Genomic DNA, 23,272 nt, shown 5'->3' on the forward strand with positions numbered 1-23,272 from the left:
AACACACCATACTATGATGTTTTTACAATGATGGTTCTACTATGGAACCAGTTTGACATGTTCAGGTGTTCTTTGTGTGAAAACTCAGAGATTTCAGGGATCAGAAGGTGGTTTTCAACTTTCTTTGTTAACTTTCTGCTTCAACTTTAAACTAAATTTCCTTCACTAAGCCAGCCCTCTGGACTTCCAGGAAGCTGTGTTCCTATTGGCTGTCCAGGTGGCTGCTTGGTGTTATCAGGAACACCTGAGCAGCTCAGTGTCTTCCTGCTTTATTTAGCTGCAGACAAACATTTCCTCTGTTTCTCTTCACCTATTTAATTTCATAGTTACATGTATTGTATCTTGTAAATTTAATACAATAAAACTTTTAAAAAGGTTTATTATTTAAAAAGTATTTTTTGAGTGTTTAATTATCAAAAATATTTTATCTGTAATTTTGAATATTTGTATTTAATTTCATAGTTACATGTATTGTATCTTGTTGAATTATCTCATTCCATATTTTGTCTGTTTAATAGAATTTAATTGTATTTAATGTTTAACTATATTAAACAGACAAAATATGGAATGAGATAATTCAATAAGATACAATACATGTAACTATGAAATTAAACAGAATTTTTCAAATACCAATATTCAAAATTACAGATAAAATATTTCCGATAATTAAACATTCAAAGAATACAATTAAACAAGAAGAGCATTAAACATTTAAAAGAACACAAAACATTTAATTACAAAATTAAATGTTTAAAGAGCCAGAACGGCATCTGTATAGCTCAACGCATTAAGCAGGTGACCCATGTACAGAGACTGGTCCCTGACGCAGCGGCCCGGGTTCGATTCCCACTCGCGGCTCTTTGCTGCATGTCCTTCCCCAACTCTTCTCCCCTGTTTTCTGTCTTTCTCTCACTGTACCTGTGAAAATAAAGCCAAAAAATATCTCTTAAAAAAAGACAAAACATTTAATTACAGAATTAAATATTTCATTAGAAAATTACATCTTAAAGACAATAAAACTTCAAATAGGAATTAAACAGAAAATACAATGAAGCACTTAAAAAGAAAATTAAAAATTAAAAGGTGGTAAAACATTTAAAAAGAAAAACCTTAAAGATTTAATCTAAAAATTAAATATTGGGAAAGAAAAAAAATTTTCAAACAAGCCGATAAAACATTTGAAAAAACAAACATTAAAAAGAAAAAACATTTCAAAATCAAATCAGACATTAGAAAAGAATAAAAGGTGAGAAAAAAGCACAACTAAACATTTAAGAAGAATTAAACTAAAGACAAAACATTTTAAAAGACACCAGTTAGACTTTAGAAGATCAAATTAAACAGAAGAGACAATAAAACAATCAAAAAGAGCAAAAACAGATAAAGATCTTAGAGCGTTTTCTAGTCTGAAATGAAAACATCAAGTTGTTTCTTCAAACATTTCCTCTTTCTATGTTCTTGGTTTGATTGTGGACAGATTTACTAAGAACTCATTTCAGAAAACTGCTTTCCAGATAAAGTCTACTAGTAGTTGAAGGCATTTATCAAACTAATGTTACCTTCTGATCTCCACAAACTTTACTGTTCAGTGAAGAGAATCAAAGTTTGTTGAGGATTTCTAAAAAACCCACAGGTGAAGGTCTGAGAAGAACTCAGATGGATGATCTAAATGTGAAATCAAGACTCATGGTCACAAGGTTTAAGGCTTCTGTCAACCAGAAAGTTCAAACTAACAGAGAAGTACTGAGAAACTTTTAAAACTTCAGTCCTCAGACTGTCTAAAGGTTCAAACTAACAGAGAAGTACTGAGAAACTTTTAAAACTTCAGTCCTCAGACTGTCTGAAAGTTCAAACTAACAGAGAACTACTCAAGAACTTTTAAGATTTCAGTCCTCAGACTGTCTGAAAGTTCAATCTAACAGAGATCTACTGTGGGACTTAGAAAATTTCAGCCCTCAGACTGTGTGAAAGCTCAGGTCCTGAGGACTCGGGAGGTCTGGAGGCTTGGAAAGTCTTGGAACTGAGGGTTCCACCCTCCAGCACAAAGGCTGAAGTCCAACCTCCTGAGAAAAACGGTCGAGTCGAGACTCGAGTAAAAAAAAAAAACACTCGAAAACGACAAAAAATAGATGTTAAATGCACAAAAAAAAGAAGATTTGGTATCTGAGTGAGTAACTCAGGGGATCAGAAGAGAGACTACCAAGTGGAAGGTTGCAGGTTCAAGACCCACCACTGGCCTTTTTGTTTGTTTTTGTCAGGATTTTGATAAAAATTTGAGAAGGGTCTGGTCTTGAACCAGCGACCTGCAACTCCACAAGCAAAAGGCATACTTGTTGTTTCCGTTTCCACGCCGTCTACATCAACAGAATGCACTGAAACTTTGCCCCCACTAGCTTAGCCTCGCTGTAGTACGCAGCTCAAAGGGGCGTGTCCTATCTACTCATTCATATCTATGAGAACAACGATGGCTGCACATATGGACGCCTGACGTTGATGAGCTGCGTAAATACCATTATATACAGTCTATGGTAAATACGTATGTGAATCGCATCATTGGCTGCAGCAGCCAGTCACCGGTCACTCACTGACTCACAATGAAAAATAGCACAGAATGAATTGTTACGTGTTTATTTTATTTACAATTTAGGTTGGATTTTTTTTTTTGTGCGCAGCGCAGATTTTCTGTCCGCGGAGACCGTGTCAGCAGTGCGCAATTGCGCACGCGTGCAGCTTAGAGGAAACAGTGATTACGAGTAACCAGACAGGATTTAGAGGAGCATTTTTGCCATTTACTGAGCTGAGATAAATATCAAAGAGCTGGAGCAGTTCTGTTGCTCTAGTATGGTTTATCCGCAGCCTTGAGGCTTTAGGTCGCCTTTGCGTAGCTGTACAACTGCAGTGTCAGATAGTGCAAGGATATCTATGGTTTGTTTGATGATCAAATAAATATATTTAGCACTTTATTTTCTACAACAGCACGGAGTCTCCCCTTGACTGTCAGACTTGGAATATACCAAGTTTAAATATTGTGTGTTTGTTGTTTATTGATCACAGTTTAACTGTAGTTTATGTTGTTACAGCATAACACATTTCATTGTACATTTAATGTAACATGGATTTAAATCAGATCCCTTTACTACGTAACTACTGTAGCTCAGAGTAGTAGTTCCATTGGTTTGCAGTGCAAACCACAAGGGACCAGAACAAAAGGAATTTTCAAAGTTATATTTGCAGCTGTTTCAGCAAGAGAATGCTAAAGAATGGATGGGAAGAGGATATGAAGAGAAATGGAAAAGGAGAAAAGAGAGTAGGACAAAACCACAGAGGAGAGAGATGAGGACATGAGAGAAGAGGAGGGAAAAGAAGAAATAAATGTAGAGGAAGATGAGCATAAATGGATCAGAAAGAGGAAGAACAGAAACAGGGAGTGAATAAGGGAGAGGACAGGTGATCCTGCAGAAGAACCTCATGATATGTTTTTATTTACTGTCCATATAAATTGCTGTGAAGTAACATACCATCACACAGTAAAATAAGATGTTTTTCTATTTCTCTGAGTTCAATATTTTCAGCTCCTTCTCTTTTTTTCAGTCCTGCTACCCACAAGAAAGTCTTCTGTAACATTGCTGGCATTTGGTAAAGTGACGCTCAATGTGCCATCGTTTACCAACTGAAACTTTTGCACTGCAGCTGAGGCAAATACATGCCATTTACAACGTTCAGAATTCAGTCCCTTGTAGAAAATGGTATGTTGTCTGGGATGGGGATAGGCTGAAGGCAGCATAACCCATTTTACTGACAGCTGAATGGCAAATAATGGTTTTGTACAAAACAACGATTGGAATATCTGTGTATTTGATTACATAACAGTTGAAGAAGGTTTACTATGTGAAGTACATTATTTAATCTTTGGGTTGTGCGTACCATATTCTCTGAAGCCAAAAGGTGTGCTTCTCAAGAATAGCTTGTAATTGCATTTGATTGTAACTGATATTCTGCCTTGATGTCTCTCATAATGCGGAGCTCACACTGATCAGCTGCCAGTATCTTTGATGGACACATTCAGCTGCGTCACTGAGTGTCTAATCATACATGACTTCTTGTTGACTCTTCCAGACAACCCTCTGCTGTCCGCCAAAGTTTCAGTGACAGTCAATGTCTTGGATGTGAACGAGTTCCCTCCTGAGCTGGCGATTCCTTCAGATACGTTCGTCTGTGAAAACTCCAGAATTGGACAGGTAAAGTGAACTGGATCTATTCAATAAGATCCTTAGATTATATTTCAAGAAAAGGCCAAAAACTATGATAACATACACACCTTTTTCTGATTATTTGGCCCCGTGTACTTGCAATACCATAATTACAAAGATATGAATATATTTGAAATGTGAATTATGTTAAGTTAGTTGTACGCATTTGAGAACACTCTAGAGCTCAAGTGGCTCAGATGTCCTCATTTCAGGGAGGAGGAAGTAAATATTAGTTTTCCTTTCTCACATTTTACCTGCCAACCAACAGATTTAAACAGGATGTTACTGATTCACCAACTTTCCACACCAGGATTCCATTATTTAGTATGCTGATCAGATTGTCTCTGTTCAGGTGATTCAGACAGTCAGCGCTGTGGACATGGACCTTCCTCCCGTCGGACAGAGGTTCTTCTTCAAGTCTCCAAAGGAGCTCCGCAACAGAAACTTCACTGTTCGAGATTTTGGAAGTAAGTTAATGAGGGATTAAAATGAAAGAGCTGGATGTAAATTATCAACTGAATCAGCAGCTTCACTCTCCTTTATGGAGTTTTAGAGAGCACTTCATGTCACTGTTTAGGTGTCTGTCTTATTTCACTCTCAACGCATCATTTTTCATGGTCTTCAGCTTTAAAGTCCCATTAATCTACTGCATGCGTAATACCTACCTGACAACTAACAGACTATCAGACATATGCAGACAGTACATAGTGGAGCACTGAGCAGTTAAACAATATGACATTTTCTGCTAGTTGAGCAGTCACAGTTGGTAGAGACCAAATATAGAGCTAAAAGAAGGTGAGTATTGGGCTTACATTCATCCGTATGAAGCAAACACAACTTCACATACTAATGTTAGCAACTGTTAGCTAAGTGCTAGCAAACTAAGTTTGTTAGTGACAGTTATTGCAGGCTGAAAGTTTTAACTTCAATATGATCCTTACAGAACCTAAGTGTGCTGTTGGGTCTTGTCATATCATCGGTTCTCCGCTTTAAGTCTGTCTTGTAGTGATGATCATCAAATGTGTGAATGGTTAATGACAGACACATTAAAGCCCTTTAGAACCTAAAGTTTTTAAAAAATGCTATATAAGTGTGGCCATTTTACTGAGAAGTTTAGAGCCATATCAGAAATCATACAGGCAACTAACAGCATCATAAAATCTGAATAATCCACGAGATTTGACAGTATATGGGCAGGTTTTGAAAATGTAAAGGAAGACATTACTCATTGTGCAGAGAGAATCACACAGAAGAGACAACTGAACATTAGTCAGTTGTGCTCGAAGTTAGAATACAATATCTGGAACAAGGGGGAAAAAAGGATTTGGGGGACAAAATATTGACCCGGAGGCAAGATCGAGGCACAACTTAATGCTTGTCAATCTGCTGAGGGAGCAGAGGCTGACAGTGCATTTGCCTTTCTGGAAGGATGGGTAACAGAGGTGCTGAAGCTAGCATCGTTATTCTCAGCCCTTCACCTAGGATTGACATAGTACAGTTCTGAACTATAAGGACAAGGAGGCAGTGAGTAAAGCAGTCAAAAATCTTGTACACTGAAAGACAAAGGTTCATGGTGTAACATAGAAATACAAATCTGTATCAGTATGGAGGTTATACCTGTTCTAAAAAGTCAGCAAAATAACAAAACAAGGTCAACGCCAGCACAGAACATCATAGAAATGGGCCACATACAAACAAAAAATGATTTACAAACTGAAAAGCCTTTCATGTTTGTGTATACATCTATTTAAACCCTATTGCCAGACAATGCTGCCATTGGACAAGTTGCAAGTTGTGTGACGTTTAATTACAAAAATATTGAAGTTCTTTCTTTCCACAAAAGGTTGAATGACTGTGATTATGTTAAATAAACTGTATTTCATGTTAGTTTAAAACAGGGGTGTCAAACTCATCTTAGTTCAGGTTCCAACATTCAGCCCAATTTTATCACCCATGGACCGGGCCAATAAAATTACAGCAAAAAAACCAATGAATAACAACAATATTTTCCTTTGTTTTAGTGCAGAAAAGTACATTCTGAAAATGATCTTTTCACAAAACATTATGAAAAATTTCTTAAGAAAATAAGTTCAATTTCTATAACATTATGATCAAAACTACAAAAGTCAGACAAAAAAAGACAAAAAAGACAAAAAAACAAGACAAAATATTACAAAAACGGGCCATAAAATGACAAAGATGACAAACAAAATGACATGCGAGAAACAAAGTGAGAAAAAATGAGACAGTCAACATAAAGAAACTAAAGAGACAAAAAATTAGACTAAAAAGTTAAGAAGTGACAAAAAATGTACAAACAATACAAATGAGACCAAAAAAAGACACTAAACGACACAAACGAGACAAAAAATGACTAAAACAAGAAACAAAATGACAAAAACATAAAAAAGACCAAAAACAACAAAAACAAGACAAAATATTACAAAAACGAGTCCCAAAACAACAATGAGCAGTATCACATTTTACTTTATGATCCAAACAACTTGTCATGGTCTAGAAATCATTTTAAATTTATAGTTTTACTAATTTACAATCTGCAGTTCATGTCTTCTCTGGAATTTTTACACTTTGCAAAGTCGACCCTCTGGAGGACCAGATTGTATCCTGTGGAGGGCCGGTTTTGGCCCACGGGCCGCATGTTTGACACCCCTGGTTTAAAACAACTAAACCACTGGATTAAAGTAAATGAATGCTCAGTGGTTAAATTTCCTGTCTCTTTCTCCCCGATTTTTATATTCTTCTTTCTTCTGTCAGCTAACTAATAAAGTAGAAAATTCTGCAAAACTACTTTAAAATAAAGTTAAAATCATACGTGAACTATTGGGGAGACTGGTGTACACTACATCTGGGACTCATGTTCTATCGTCTACCGGCGAGGAGCTTCACTGTGACAATATGTCTTGACATTTCAACTTATTCATGTGCACAGTCACACTCAAACCAGTAGGAGGTTGAGAGTGACTCCTGGCATCACAACAAGTATGACAACTTTCCCCCCGGCGTCCCACTCGCATGCACAACCAGCAGTGTCAGTGGAAATGCAAAAATAACTGCCTCCACATCACCCTGGTGTTTGTAAAAGCATGCCTTTTTCAACCAGACCTACCACAGAGAAATGATGTTGCGTATCATCTCCTCATCCCTGCTGAATGTGTCCGTCTCTGTTGCCTCTGAATGTTGCAGTGGGATAATCAGTTTCAACACATCCTCCCATGACATTCCCTATTCTCCCCTGCAACACCTCCCCAACAAGCATTGTTATATTTGTGTGTGTTTGTACCTTTACAGTCAGCATCACATCTGATGGAGTCAGACACTCAAGCCTGCAGCCACAGAGGGGAACTGGAGCGTGTGTGTGTGTGTGTGTGTGTGTGTGTGTCTAGGTGTGTGTGTGGAACAGGAACAAGGTGCCTTAATGGTCTCTACCTTGTCAGGTTTCATCACCGTCCAGCAGGAGGAAATGGATCCTTTCTGACATTCAAAGAATCATGCATGCACACACATACATCATGCTAAAAAGGGTCTAAATCTGTAGTTTGAAGAACAGGAACATGTTTTTTAATACGGTGCTCTCAATAGAAGTGGCTCCAAAAAGGTGTCAAACGGGAAGGTTGCCATAAACACCCCAGCCATTGAAGTTTGAGGTGATTTAGATATTTGCATCCAAGTGAAGACGGGTTTCACATCTTCCAGAGCTTACATTTGTCAGATGGAAAAAAAAACTTTGCAAATTGCTCACAGATTATTCAAACAACTGCTGAACAATATGCAGTTGCAATCAGAATTATCCAACTGCACTGAGAATGTAGGGCTTTTGATTTTGAGAGCGATGAAAAATGATCCTAGGTGTCTTATTATTCAAGGAACTGAATAATAAGGAACTGTCTCAAAGGTTAGGAGAAGAAACTGTGTCATTACACCAAAAATGCACTGGTTTTAGTAAAGGTTTCCAAGATAGTAACAGTTCCACACTTGGTAAGATTGAACGATTCTTTCCAGAGGGCTGCGATCTTTGACAGAAAAGATTAGATATCTTAGTCATCCAGGTCTATGTGCTTCAGTAAAAGACAGCAGGACTTTTCTGGTTACTGAAGCCATTTCACCTCTCATCTAAGAGACTTTCTGAGTTCTAATTAACTGGTAAGGAGTCTGAGGCATTTATTTTCAACCCCACATCATATGGCTAATGGCCTGGTAACAAGTGTGAATGGTTGTGAAACTGCTTCATGAGGGATGACATGAGGTCTTAACATTGGTTAAATTGTCACCTGCATCGTAAGTACCTGATAGGTGATGTCATGGCCAGCTTCTTTGTAAAGAAATTGCTCGAGTAGTTCAACATGGCTTCCTTTACTCTTCTCTCAAACCATCTGTCTTCTCTGTCCAGATTATGACAATTCCTGTCCTCAAAGTGGTGTCCTTTATCCTGTAGATGCAGGTGGACTGCTGAGTCTTGTCCTGGGGTTGCTGATCTCCTGTGTTGAGCAGTGGTTTAGGTCTACCCTATATATAAGTATGCACAGTCCTCGCTGCATTGTACTGCATTCACAGCATTTCTCAGCTTGTTTGGCTGTTTCATCCTTGGGGTCAAGCAGTTTTTGTCAGTGTCGCTGGTCTGTTGTGTTTCGAAAAAATCCTTCTAAGTTTCTCAGACAGACCAGCTACGATGTTTTGCCTGTTCTTCTTTTCTTCTCTCTTTGATTTTGTGCTGTTTTTTCTGGAACTTTTTTGCTGACTTAATGAAGGCTCTGCAGGTATAGCCACAGTTTCTAAGTGCTTTTTAATATATACTCTACCATTCAAAAGTTTGGGGTCACTTAGAAATGTCCTTATTTTTGAAAGGGTTGGGGTTAGACTACTTTTAATGACTATTCTAGCTGGAAACAGCTGATGTTTAATGGAATATCTCCATAGGGGTACAGAGGAACATTTCCAGCAACCATCACTCCTGTGTTCTAATGCTACATTGTGTTAGCTAATGGTGTTGAAAGGCTCATTGATGATTAGAAAACCCTTGTGCAGTTATGTTAGCACATGAATAAAAGTGGGAGTTTTCATGGAAAACATGGAATTGTCTGGGTGACCCCAAACTTTTGAACAGTGGTGTATGTGCTCTTCTTTTCCCTCTGTCTTGCTAGGGACATTGTCAGCCTGATGTTTAAGGGTTCTGGTAATTACAGTCAGACAGTAGGTATTGGTCTGTTTGCATAGATTTCCAGTAAACTTCATTGTTGAACCTTTCCTCCAGCTCAGTGTGCACATTTGAGAAAAAGGTGAAAAGAAGAACAGAGTGATCAACACAAGCTATTAAAGGACAACAAAACAATAAGGTCTCAGGTACAAAAACCTCCCTGCACATTATTCTCAACCAAAAAAGCACACCAGAAATTTACCTGAATACGCAAAAATAAAAGAAAGGAAGCCAAAAAAAAAAAAAAAAAAACAAGCAATACCCTGCACAGTTTTGAGTTTTATGGAAGAATGGTTCAAAAATTGCTTTTGAGCTATATGTTAGTGCCTGGATTCGAATCCTATGGAAAATCTTTGCAGGGACATAAGATATTATTAAATACTGACTATGGAGGTCAAATAATTTTCTTTGGTGGGGCTCAATATTGTGTTCCCAAACATCAATCGAACATACTTTATTAAACTTTCTTTGAGTTTACCAAGGCTTCCACTGATATGGTTTCATTAAATTGCCTTCACATCACAAGAATGTCTTGTAGGTTACAGGGGTTGAGTACTGTTGACTGCAGCGTTGTTACAGCTGTTCTTGTTGAGTATCCATGCCACGTAGAACCTTTGAAAATGTGTAAAGAGAAGATTTTCACATCGCATGTTGCTTGACATCTCTGAAAACGCATTTTATATTAGCATATCTGGTGACACTCGACGTATTTGTACTTATTCTCTGTTTGCTTTCCTTTTCCCTCTCCCCTCTACCCCTCACTCCAACCTCTGCTGGAAGTTTTTCAACCACAGTTCTTTCACAAAGTACTTTCTCAGGGCATGTATTGAGGTCAAAATAACAAAATTCACGCATAAAAGAAAATTTTGAATAAAAATAATGGTGTGTTTCGTACTTGGAAGGAACTAGTTAGAGGAGACACAGAACAGGCAGCAGTTTGACATTGAACCAGTAGAAGGTAAACAGGAGAGAGATTGGGGATTCAGTGACCTTCAGCTCTACTTTTATTCTCCAGAGCAAAAATTATAGTTTTTTTCCAGTCCAGTTTATTTTACTGTAAGAAAACCACGAAACAAGGCTGAAAATTACTGACTTTTCCATGCAAAGGCATCTCTGTCCTCTTGTGTTCTAATCATGCAGGTGAGAAAAACATGAACGATGCTCTTCTGACTTTTTGTGGAATATTTCATCTTTTCACTTTGATGTTTTCACCAGCTTTACCCAGTAAAGTGTTGAGTTTAAAAACTAAAGCTACACAGTTTATAATATCAAAGGGAATATCTGATGTTGATGCCACTCAGCAGTAGAACTGGAAAGAGAGTGGAATCACCCAAGAACCCTGACCGTGGATCTGATCACTGAAATGAATAGGCTGACATCACAATGTGGCGTGTACCATTAGCTTTGAGTGTTCTTAATGCTTTCCAACACTTGTGTTAATTTAATACAATTTTGATGTCCTCTGCACTATTTAAGCACGTTCACTGATCATCTTTGTACAGATATCCTGAGCCAACATCATAGATTTGTATTAGGTCAGACCTGGATATTTTTCAATTGATACATATAAGAAAAAAATAAAACTGATCAATCTCATATCCTTTATTTACTGTACTCTGCTGTGTTTTGTCCATCAGCTTGCTATTTGTTGTGGTGTGTTGTTCTCATTTACCATAATATGAGCATTTCAGTCTAAATAAAATTTGGCGGTTTTATGTGAGCAGTGCTCTCTACCAGATAATTGTTTCCTTCACACAGTAAACACACGAGGTCAACAGAAAACTGCCCGAAAGAAACTAACTGAAGGCTGTTTATCAAGTAGAACAAGCATGACTACTTAACAATTCTGTTGAGTGTTACTGTTGTGTCAACAACTCCAATACACTGGTGCACTATTTCTGTAGCCAGTCCCATATTGTGCCCCTTTTCTGCAAATCAATCAGTCTTACATTTCCCCACAGTGTGTTGTAAATGTTTCAGGTCAAATAGTGCACAAAGGGTTCATTTCACCATGAGCAGGGCAGTTTTAAATGGGCTGTTTCATTCTGAAAACCAGTGAGCTGCTGCTGTTCCCGCCCCCTTCAGGAAGAAAACTCTCTCTGCATCTATGATTGACAGCTCAGAGCAAAATAGTTGACTGCATAGATGCTGACTGGGACTTTCTGTTGCTTCTAAATTTGTCTCCTCATTTTACAGATTTCACAGCACATGCGTTGCTTTTAAATCATGTGTATGTTGACTTTGACAGATGTTATTGCTGTTCTATAATCAGTAGTTTAGCAGTGCAAAGAGGGGTAGGGAGCTGATGTTTACGACAACCACAAAACACAATGAATATGGATCTTCACCATATGGGACCTAAGTATTGCACTGGACTTAGTTTCAGCAGATACCAAACTAAAGTACTCACTTAGGGATCAGGGACCCTTACCCTTAGGGATCTTTGAAACAGTACCCTTCCTGTACCATTCCTGACATATAAAGTCCCTAAAGGGTGGTTAAATGAAGTGATTTGATACAACTGGACCCACAAGGAAAAAATGGTTCCAGCCAAAGCATCCAACTGCTGGGTTCCTGATTCATTTAATTGAGGGGAGACAAAATGTGACTCCCCGCAAAGCAGATGTGGAGAGACTGTTGTACATATACAATTCCATCGCAAACCAGTCAGGACAGTCAATCTGGCAGTTGAAAAGAGACCAAAACAAAAGGTAACACAAGTTGACAAGTTGGTAGAATCGACAGTTTTGGAGAGGCAGCTCACCAGTAGCTTTGGCTTTTTGAAGGTTGGCCTTGTTGAGACAAGGTTGCTCAAATCAAATGGAATAAAGATGACATGGCCTGAAAGCAGTACAAAAACACTGATGCGGTGGTCATTTGTGCTAAGTTGATGCGTCCCAGTGAGACATGGACATAGATGACCACTGTGGCTATGTTTGTATAATCAAATTTAACTAAGTAATAAAATTGTCTTACATATTTTTACAATTCTAAGGATCTTACAAACTGTAAGCTTTCTCAAAGAATGAGGATTAAATTTCCATTTGTTCATTTGGTCCACACCTTAAAGCTTCCCTCTATATATGTCTAACTCCTGGGTCTTCCTTTAGACTTCCAGTTGCATTTATTTTAAACAATTATTCTGAACTGAACTAAATAAACAATGATCTTACCACAAGTTCTCTAAAAACTAGTAAAAACACATCAGTGAGCTACACTGTTGGACTGGATGTCATGCTGTTTTATCACTACAAACACAAACACTATAGTTTATTGAAACTCGACCCCACATACACAGTTCTGCTGCCCCAAATCCTCCCAAGAGCACCAACTATGGATTAATCCACCACTGAAAATAGTCCACAATACCTACACCATTTCCCTGTGCTTGAGTTACATGTGATAAAAACATCAGTGTCCAGCTGTCTTAGGAAATAACTGAGGATGTTTTTAAAAATGGAACTGCATCTGGGAGTCATTTTTAAGTCTGAAAATGTTGAAAGATAGCCCAAGACATTGAATTTCTTGATCATATGATCATATCAGGGCTGTCTACCATGCTAATGTTGAATTCGTTCATCATTCTGTTTATGACATTTATAGATGTAGTCACTGGTCATATTTTTCAGTTTTTTGTATGATGGCAGTCAGTCAATAGATGTATTTAGTATCTTGGATGTTATCAGAGGTGTAACATCATCCTCTGTTTTTTTGTTTGTTTTTTTTAACCAGACAACACAGCTGGCATTGTGGCTCGGCGTTCAGGTTTTCAGCGGCGGCTGCAGGACATCTACCTTCTTCCTGTTGTGGTTGAAGACAGCGGCTACCCCGCCCAGAGCAGCACAACCACCGTCACCATCCGAGTGTGTTCCTGTGAGGCTGGAGGCTCGCTGCTGACCTGCTCAGCGGAGGCCATCTTCCTGCCCGTGGGCCTCAGCACTGGAGCTCTGATGGCTATTTTTCTGTGTGTGGCTTTACTGATGGGTAAGGTTGTCTTTCTTCTGCACAATATAGTGACATATACAGACATCAAAACTTCTTACAAAACTAAAACTGGCACATTATATTGCACATTTCAGCTTTTTTGGCCAACCAGGTTCAGTCTGACATTAACAGTGATCTTGTACAGTGTGTTAGGACCCTGACAGTAAGTCTTTTCAATTATTAACAGTTGAGAATTGCACAAGGAATTAATGTTTCTGTAACAACTTGTTGACCTTTACAGAAACTTTCAAGAAATACAGGTTTTACCTTAAAGTGTGATAGAATTTAGCTTCTCGTCATCATTGACATTTATTTCCAAAGGGTTCTGGCTTGCAGTTGATGATAATGAAGGGAGTCATTTTATCCGGAGTGCCCATTATGTAACACTAGAGGGTGCCAGCAACCCACGACGAGCCTCTAATTACCACAGGGAGGCGTGGAAGTGTTCAGTCAGAGAGGCTGGTTCCTCATTTACTTATTTTTTCTCTCCCTTTTATTATTTCATTTATGCTGCTGTTACCAAGAGTTCTAGTTACATAACCGGCTGTCCCACCACAGTGAAAATAAGCAAGGTCACGTGTGCACGGCTCTTATTGTGTGTCTGAATGTGTGCACACATACCTCTCTTAAAAGGCACGTGTGTGTTCCATTAAGGATAAAGCAGAAATGAAATGAAAGCAGTGTGAAAGCAGCTCTTTTTCTTGCCCTTTCAACTGCTTCACCTCAATAATGAAAGATGTATGTAGGTCTCTGCCTCTGTGTGTGTGTGTGTGTGTGTGTGTGTGTGTGTGTGTGTGTGTGTGTGTGTGTGTGTGTGTGTGTGTGTGTGTGTGTGTGTGTGTGTGTGTGTGTGTGTGTTCTGACTGATAGCATGTCAAGAGAAGAATCACCGTTTCCTGAGGGCATTGCGTTTCCTTTATTGGTGTCCTCTGTAGAGCAGGAGGATAACTGAAAGAGGACATAATGGAAGAGAGAGGAGAGGATGGGCTAATAGCTGCTAACACAAAACATCCACTTTCTTTCTTGTGCCTGACAAAGAGACATTCTCTCATATATGGCACAGTGGCAATATAGCACTTTGCTGTAGGGGCAGAAGGGGGCAGGTATGAGGGAATCCTGTCATGGTGTAAGTTAATTCAGTGGTACTATCCTAGCAGAGACTGGTGTGTAAAATGACATGTCTAAAAGAAGTATGTTTGCCCAAATAGGCTCCCTGGAAAAGAAACAATGGAAAATTGCCACTGTGTGGGCTGGTGGTCTTCTGCTTGGCATCTCCTATTGTTTTATTAACCTCTTGTTAGCTCTTGTTACCTTCGGGGCAAACAATACAAGAGGAGTGGGCGGAGGAACCAGCCAAAAAGGAAACAGAAATGCTGCATCGTGGTTAGGACCAATTCCAGACAAGTGAAGCCCATTGAGACCAGGCTTGAGCACGGTAGCAATTAGTTTTATAAGAAAGCAACTTGTAGATTATGTTTTGGATGATTAATCATGAGATTAATTGCCATAGTGAATAGAATATAAAAATAGAGGAAAATAACCATCATAATACGTTACACTGCAAATTTAAATAGCTTGTTTTGTCTGAATACTTTCCGCATGTTTTTCAATGAAAATCCATGCAGACAATTCAGCTGAAGCACGTCAAATAGGACATAAAGTATTATATAATCAGCTGCATTTTTTGTCATGTTCATTGTATTCTTCAGGTAATGTACCTTTAGTGGTACCAGGCATTAAAATGAACAAGAAATTGAAGAAAGGATGGTCTAATCATTTTTTCCATGATTGTATGTTTAAGTTTATGGTGATGTAAAACAGATAAGTCTAAATGTTTGCCGTATTTGCATGAGAAATGACCTAAAAAAGATTATTCAGTTATCAAATTTGTTGTCAGTTTATTAGTCAGTTTATTATACCAGCATAGATCACAGAGAATATTAAAGCTGCAACTGTTAGAACAACAATAGATTGTATTTGTGTACAAATGACAGCAAAGAAAAGTGTTTTAATGTGGGATTTTAAAGGATGACTGACTCCAAAGACAGTACTGAGCTGATTAATTCACCTTTGGTTTTCTGTCAAGATTGTGACATAGCTAGACAAGTATTCTCCAAAGATCTGTGGCTCTGTTCAGGCTGAGAAAGGCTCAAAAAAGTCTTAGCATGTTGGCTGTAAACTTTGATGACCCTGAAAGACTTCCTACCCTGCAGATGTTAGGAAGCCTTTGTAGGTAACTTTCTGTTTCTGTCACCTAGACTTGGTCAAAAAGCTCCGTACCTCTTTCAGGCATCTGCTGCTGGAGCTACACAGCGATTCAAGCGTAAAGAAGTGAGTCATACATAACCTTTTCCAAATCAACAGAAAAGAGGGAAAGTTGCATTTTTGAGGTCGTAATAAGCTGAAGGCAATATGACTAAATTATCTTTACCTGACAACAAACTAACCATACTAAAATCTAGGAGAAAAACCTGCACAAATGACCCTTTATGTATCAAAGTAAGTGATTTGTTAAAACTTGTTTTTGTGACAGTAGACATCCTCTCTGTTGTACGCACTGAACCCATTCCTTTATGGGGGAGGAAAACTCACTGAGAGAGCACAACTACAGCAAGTACACTGGGTCAGAGGTGAAGCTTGAAGCAAGAAGTGAGTCTTCAAACTACAACAGACAGTTTGTGTTGTCACTGTACTGTTCACCTTCATTGTGTTTTTGAAAGATATAGCCGCTGGTTTTGTTGACAAACTGTCGGATTGCTTGACCTCTTTTGTTTGCTGCCTCATCTAATTTCTTTGTGCAATTTATTCATCTGATATCAACAATTGATTACAGTCAATCCTAAAGTCTTAATTTTGTCCCTATTCACTGTCCTAAAAATGAAGAGCCATTTTGTGATGCGACAGTGACTATAGCAAGATTACATTTTAGGATAACTTTAGAGGACCATTGCACTCATAGTTAATTTAATAAAGTTGCACGTGAGTGTATGGAACAGTCCAGGTTAAAGAAAGACACAAGTGAAGTGGGAAATAAACTCATTATGCTTGCGTGGATGTCCAGTGTTTTGGTGATCCATCCATCCACTCCAGTCTCCCCTAGTGCTACTAGATGACTGAGAAAAATCAGGTTTTGGGGGCATTTTCTGAAACATCTGAACCTGTACCAACTGACAGAGGTTGCTTTAAATTGTAACTATTGCTCTTGATAAAGGTAGTTTCTAATAGGATACAGTCTCAGTTGAGTGTCAGCCCTGTTAGTCCTCCTCTAGAAGAGCTGTGGAGGTCAACAGTGTCTAGATGACCTTCATTATGGGACCTTCCAGAGCAGCTGGGCAGGATCTCCTGATGTGCAGCTGCAACCTTCTAGCTGATAATTGCTGCTACTGTTGGCTGTGCAGTGAACCCCATGGTCGCACCTCAGACCTATCCCCTCCTGTTAAAGGAATCCATGTCTTTGCAGCATTGAAGTCTGAACAGAAAGACAGGATCACATTTCTTTAGTAGAACAGCTGAAGCGTCTACCCCCTTCACGTCGCCCTGATTTGCTCTTGCTGTCACACGTAATCCCAGGTAACAAGTGAAGGTGATAGGTTCTACTTTCACAACAAAGGTGAGGATGGGGAAGAAAGTCATCAAAGCACTGTACCTTGGTGTTTCTCCAGATAATCAAGAGGCTGAGTCTGCTAGTTCATCACACTGAGTGCTAATCACACCATAACATCAAAATCTTAGCCACTATCTTACTGTTTCCATCTCAAATAAACATATTGTTCTGAGGTTAGAGGTCACATCTGAGATTTGTGACAGAACAACAGGACCTAAATAGATTTGGTAATTTGGAAGCTGTCAGACTCACGCCCACAGGAACAAGTGGACCAGTGAAGAGTTCTAATTGGATGTGCTGGGCTGTCTTACAGTCCCTGAATAAATCCATGTATTTCATATGCAAATGGATTTCACATATTTACCATAAACTTGAGGGTTTAATTGATAAAGTGGCAACTTTCCTGACTATCATTTGCAAGAATGAATACATACATCATTCATTATTAAGGAACTTTCTCAGATTTCAGCATCACCAGTGTCATGATTTGCTGCATTTTTTTTATTTGTATCAGAGTTAACTGAACATTTTTCACTTTTAGAGTGTTGATCCTACTATACAGGACATTTGAGGATATCATTTGGAAATGTTTATGGGAATTTGTCATGATATGTTGTAGACACATAGACACTTAATCACCATAAAATACTCAGCAGATTTAAGAATATTGTAAATAATTGCAGCCTTTTAATGGTGAGGTGCTCGTTGCCAAGTAGTCTGCCCTATTTCTCACTTCTCTTTGGCTCAGAAGGTGCTGTACAGAGTGTTTGTTTCTCATGTCAGAAAGTGGCTTTTCTGCTAAATAACACCCTGCAGTAATTTACCAAGCCAACAACCCCACCTCCTACTCCTCTTCCCTCAACCCTAAATAAATCCTCCTCTCATGCTAACACAGCATTATTCTCTCACCTGCAGCACGATACAGTACCGCCGCTGATCCTGCCGAGTTTATTTGATTGTATAACTATCAAGTGACACGCTCCAGCAGACAGAACGTTGGCTTCAACCTGAATGACAAATGGAGTCAATAAACAGTGCATCGCTTCAACTGGAATGATTTTACAGACTGCAGACTCTATCCTCTCATTCAAATTCACTTTCGGTGGTATTCTATCTGGAACTGTACTTTTTCTTATTCACAATCCCCACTGGTGTCGTACTGTAAGTTCATCTTTCCTCCAGTAGCAAGCGGTTCACCGAAGAAAAAGCCACAAGACAGTTTTTCTATTCTCTCAAAGAGCCGAACATGCTGAAACATCACTATACTCTAGTACATACCAGCAGCCCCCATTAACTCAGCCCCTGGTATACATTATAACCTTGTTTAGTTTCTATAGCACATACCCCGGGGGGATGTTGTTGTTTTTCCCCTCTGTGTGCTGATGGGCTTCACAGATCAGAAGATTGGCTTTCTAATGGGGTTGGGGGTGAGGAGGACAAGTTTCTATATAAGGACCTCATCATGCTGCATCTGCATATGGTGTTTGGAATGAGGACTTTCAAGAGCAGATGGGTGAAAAGATCATGTATTGATCATGAGATCTTTGATTACTGGCTCTCTGGCTTCAGTCCAATACAGAGTCTGTTCTTCCATCAGTTGTTGTTATTCTAGTTTTATTTGAAGGAGAAAGAAGAAACAAGTGTTGTGTTAATAGGCAGCCTACTGCAGAGAAGCCATTCTGGAAATAGAATGGAATAGAATGATATTAGTAAACCTGGATTAGAACATAAATGGTGAAGGTAGAGTACTCTGTTCAACAATACTGACATTTATTCATTGATAGAAATATTTATTTGCGTTATTGTATGTTGAAAACACATGCCATGATCAGGGCTGCACAGTGGTGTAGTGGTTAGCACTTTCGCCTTGCAGCTAGAAGATCCCTGGTTCGCGTCCCAGCTTTCCCGGGATCTTTCTGCATGGAGTTTGCATGTTCTCCCTGTGCATGCGTGGGTTTTCTCCGGGTACTCCGGCTTCCTCCCACAGTCCAAAAATATGCTGAGGTTCATTGATTATTCTAAATTGTCCGTAGGTGTGAGTGGGAGTGTGACTGTTCGTCTGTATATGTAGCCCTGTGACAGACTGGTTACCTGTCCAGGTGTCCCCTGCCTTCACCCTCAGTCAGCTGGGATAGACTCCAGCCCCCTATGACCCTAATGAGGATTGAGCGGTGTCTAGATAATGGATGGATGGATGACATGATCACAAACACAAGACAAATCAAAGCATCTAATGTTAGACTGCATCATTTACATATAAATCATAGCACAAATCATAAAAACACAATATGACCTGACATTACATAGTATATAATAGTAGTTTTGCATACCAGTACTAGAAAGGTATCACAATATCCATCCATTAAAAATGATACTATTCACTATTTAATTAGTATTGCTACTTGTAGACATACAATGTTTTAACAGAAGCTGTATTTCTTGTGAGTTTGCAACGACTAAGCAGTATGTGTGTGTGCGACACTAACTGTAGACATAGCAAACATGCTGGCCAGCACTACGGCAGGTTCTCATCCTAGGACTGACCAAGTTCATGCATAAAGCAAAATAATACAGTTTTTTATACTTAAAGCCTACAGTCAGAGTGCGTCCATGGGCACCACAAAGCCGCTTGTAAAATGTGTTTGTCATGCTCAGACCAAGGGAGCGAAACATCTCACTGACTTACATGGGGACTTGCTTGAAGGTTTCAAAGAGCAACAGCAGATGAACTAGATAACATAACTGTATCATGTCCCCGAATATACGTCATCCAAATAATAGATTTTGTGACAAGTAAACTTTTTTCACCATTTGACTTTGATGAAGCAATGGTAAATGTTATTAGCTAACTTACCAATGTGGCAATCATCTCTATGTACCAACTCCATGTTCACATTGGTAAAATTTACTTAACATTAAATTTACTTAATGCAAGCAGCTAAAATTCAGGTATTTCTGTTTTCAGATCAGTAATGGAATATCATTTTCATAAATGGCCAACTGTATTTAAGCAGAAAGGGTGAAAATGTGTGATTGAAATGTGCACTAAGGTACTGCTCCCATTGAGTTGTGAGAAAATGGAGGCTGTTGAGAGCTGATCTTCATGCAGAGTTCGTCCAGTTCTGTTTGGATATGAAAATGCATGAGCACACTATGGTACAATAATTAGCCTCTTTATTCCATTACTTGTTCTTATGTTTTAGATTTTTGCGGTTTTATCATTTCTGGGCAGGTCTTTTATCACAGTGCTAACTTTGGTGTACTGACCACTCTATATAGCTCACCATAAAATGACAAGATGTGACATGCAGCAAAACACACAACATACAGAAAGAAATATTACACACCATTTGATATAGCTGTGATAAACCCCTCAGCTCCCCTGCCTGTTGTTTGCTTGGTATGGTAGTTTGGTGTGTCAGGGCTCCTTCTTTAGCAGCTTTGGTGACATCAGTTGGTGGTGCTTCCCTTTCTGAGACACCTGTTTGGTTTTGTTTGCTGGTGGTCGGATTGCATTCCCCATTTTTCCACACATGCACGCATTTGCACCGCTTATCCTACTGACTACACATGCTATTCTTCATCTAAATCACATTATGTTTTTCAAATAAATGATTTCTAAATTGGCATTGTTGTGTGCATCTCCCTTATTTGTCAGGACAAGTGGGGCCTCACCTGGGATTTGAACTCTCGCATCACATCTGTGACAAAAAGACAATGCACTTTTTAAACATAATTTACATATAAACTGTACACACACATAACATACAACAATTTGACATAACATTCTACCCATTAGCCTGTAATAAGTTGCTTAGCAGTTCTATTAGCTCTCACTCATTGTGTAAGTCTGTCGTCTGTTTGATTGAATGAGGTCAACATCTAAGAACTTCTTACTTCATGATTCAGAACTGAGTGTCCTGAACTTCAGCATGCAGGCTTTCAGAACTTTCTTATTTCTTTTTTCCTGCAGATCCACTGCTGTGTTTGTTATGACAGGCAGGAAACAGAAATTATTTAGTTTGTCTGTGATGACTAAAATTAGCAGCGAGGCAAAATGCACAGATTTTAAAGAAGATACATCTGTGTTAAATTAAGTGAAATGAGCTACGCAGGAATTTTAAGAGAAAGAAATGTCTGACAGAAATATCAAACTGTGTTAAACTCTACTGAGGATTTATGCCTTTTTCTGTGTTACCAACTGTCTAACAGGACTTCAGTGTGTATTAAAGTGAGCTGCAGAAGGTAGAAAGGGCCTCACAGGGCAGTTTAAGCTCACTGATTGTCTGGTTAAAGCAGCTTTCTTTTTTTTCCTTCACTATTAATTGTATAGATGTAGACATGGCACACCATGGACAGATAAATGTGTCTGTTATCAAATGTAGAAGAGACAATAAGGGAGTTAAATGTAGACAATAGGATGGAAAGAACTGTGAGCTAGAATTTCCAAACAGGACATATTTAAAGGGCTACGTGTTTGTATGATTTATGTTCTGATGGTATGGATTTTAGCCTTTTCCTGATTAGATTATTAAACTACAAGTTTATGATATGAACCCATGTTTTAATTATTGCAGCTTAGTTTGGAAGAAATCACTAAGTTTGAGTGTAGCTCTAAATATGAGGGAATCTGCAATGTTTTGCTTCTGAATTTGAGGAGGAAATTCAACGGCAGTTTATAGGGACATAACTGCCAAATTCACTAAAAAGTAAACGAGAATTTTCTAAGCTACACATTTCCTTATTAGTTTTCTGATTACCATGCCTTTCAGTTTTTATACAATCTGTTTTAAACTCTGTAACTAGATGTTTCTATCAATATGCATTTTAGGTGGAGTGGTCTATTTCTCCTTTTACATGATCAAGAACAGTTTTCTATCCTGGACACTTTTATTCAAATTTTCTGTTGTGCAAATGGTGATGTTCAGTTGTTTTCTGCCCGTCTGCAATGTTTCCTGTGGGACACATAGATGTGGTAAACTACCAACTCTGAACTGATCATAGGTGTGAATGTAAGTGTCTAAGCAGTGGGTGTAATGTAATTGTGTGTGTCAGCTCTGAGATTGACTGTCCAGGGTGTATCTGATTTCAGCTGGGATTGGCTCCAGCACCCCCAGCGAAGACTAACAGGGAATATGTGGTGGGTGGATGGATCAGATGTTTTCTAACGCGGCTGTTAATCTTTTCAACTGATGATTCAATCGGGAGAGTTACCCACGGAACCTGCACAAGTGCTCCAACTGTCAGCTTTCTTACTCTTTTCTTACCACTTTAAATATGGCTCCCAACTAGATTGTTCCAAAAGGGTTGAAAAAGTCCAAAGAAAAACTAAGAAAAATGTGCAGAAAAAATAGCAACGGGCTGCATGGACTCACATGATGCTCAGGTCTTTTTGTTTACTGATTTGGGTTTACGTTTTGGGGGTAACTCTCCACATTGTTGTCAACCCACATTCCCAATGTTAGATGCTAAGGCAAAATGCATATATGGTCAAAATTGTGTTGCCAATTTTTAAAATAGGCTGCAGCTAATTACAATCAACTGAAAGCTAGCTGATGAGATAGGCTGAGCTAAAAATAAAGCTAAGCCCTGCTACTGATTTTCCCCTAGTTGTGTTCTGTAAATGAAAAATATGCATTTTGATGAGGTGACAGTTTGGTTATTCTGTTTGTTATTTCACATAATCAAATCAGTCTGCAGCTAAATTACCTCCAGCTAAAGGTAGCTGCTACTTTAGTAGCTCTCATTAGTTGCCATCTCATTTTTGACACAAATAAATGTGATTGTTCCATTTCGAGCACCCTGCACCCTCCCACTCTGTAATGAATCTTACTCCATTTGGGATCCTATAGTTATCTGCATTGATTACACTGCAACAGAATAGCCATCACTCTGTAGTGTGTTCCTCACTGGTAACCCCTCCAGATAATGGATATGATTACCCAGAGAGGGCTGCCTGATTTACCGGTTCAAAAATACTAATCAGACGAGACATCAATATTCTACACTTAGGCAATATGTCAGAGTCTGCTTATGATGCCTGGTTCACTGGCTTTAAATCACCAGCTTGGTTGCTCATATCAGACCACAGAATCAGTGAAAGACCAGATGAGCAACCTAATGTGTGCTGCAGTTTTTTTTATTTTTAGAATTTGGTATCTCAGAAAGTTTGAGAGACTCAAGTGTGTCAATTGCAAGAGTTTGCTTGGTTTAATGAGGCAA

At 38.7% G+C, this 23,272-nt stretch overlaps 1 protein-coding gene across 1 annotated transcript in view; it reads left to right on the forward strand.

Annotated features, from left to right (window-relative positions):
• Positions 1 to 23,272, forward strand: part of LOC111569792 (cadherin-12-like) — a 135,937-nt gene that overhangs the window by 105,804 nt on the left and 6,861 nt on the right. The window contains exons 10-12 of the mRNA XM_055014027.1: positions 4,117 to 4,238; positions 4,603 to 4,717; positions 13,195 to 13,446. Coding sequence (XP_054870002.1) covers positions 4,117 to 4,238; positions 4,603 to 4,717; positions 13,195 to 13,446 — 489 coding nt within the window. The remainder of the gene's footprint in view (positions 1 to 4,116; positions 4,239 to 4,602; positions 4,718 to 13,194; positions 13,447 to 23,272) is intronic.

Source organism: Amphiprion ocellaris, chromosome 10 (genome assembly GCF_022539595.1).
Source record: "Amphiprion ocellaris isolate individual 3 ecotype Okinawa chromosome 10, ASM2253959v1, whole genome shotgun sequence".
Taxonomy (NCBI): domain Eukaryota; kingdom Metazoa; phylum Chordata; class Actinopteri; family Pomacentridae; genus Amphiprion; species Amphiprion ocellaris.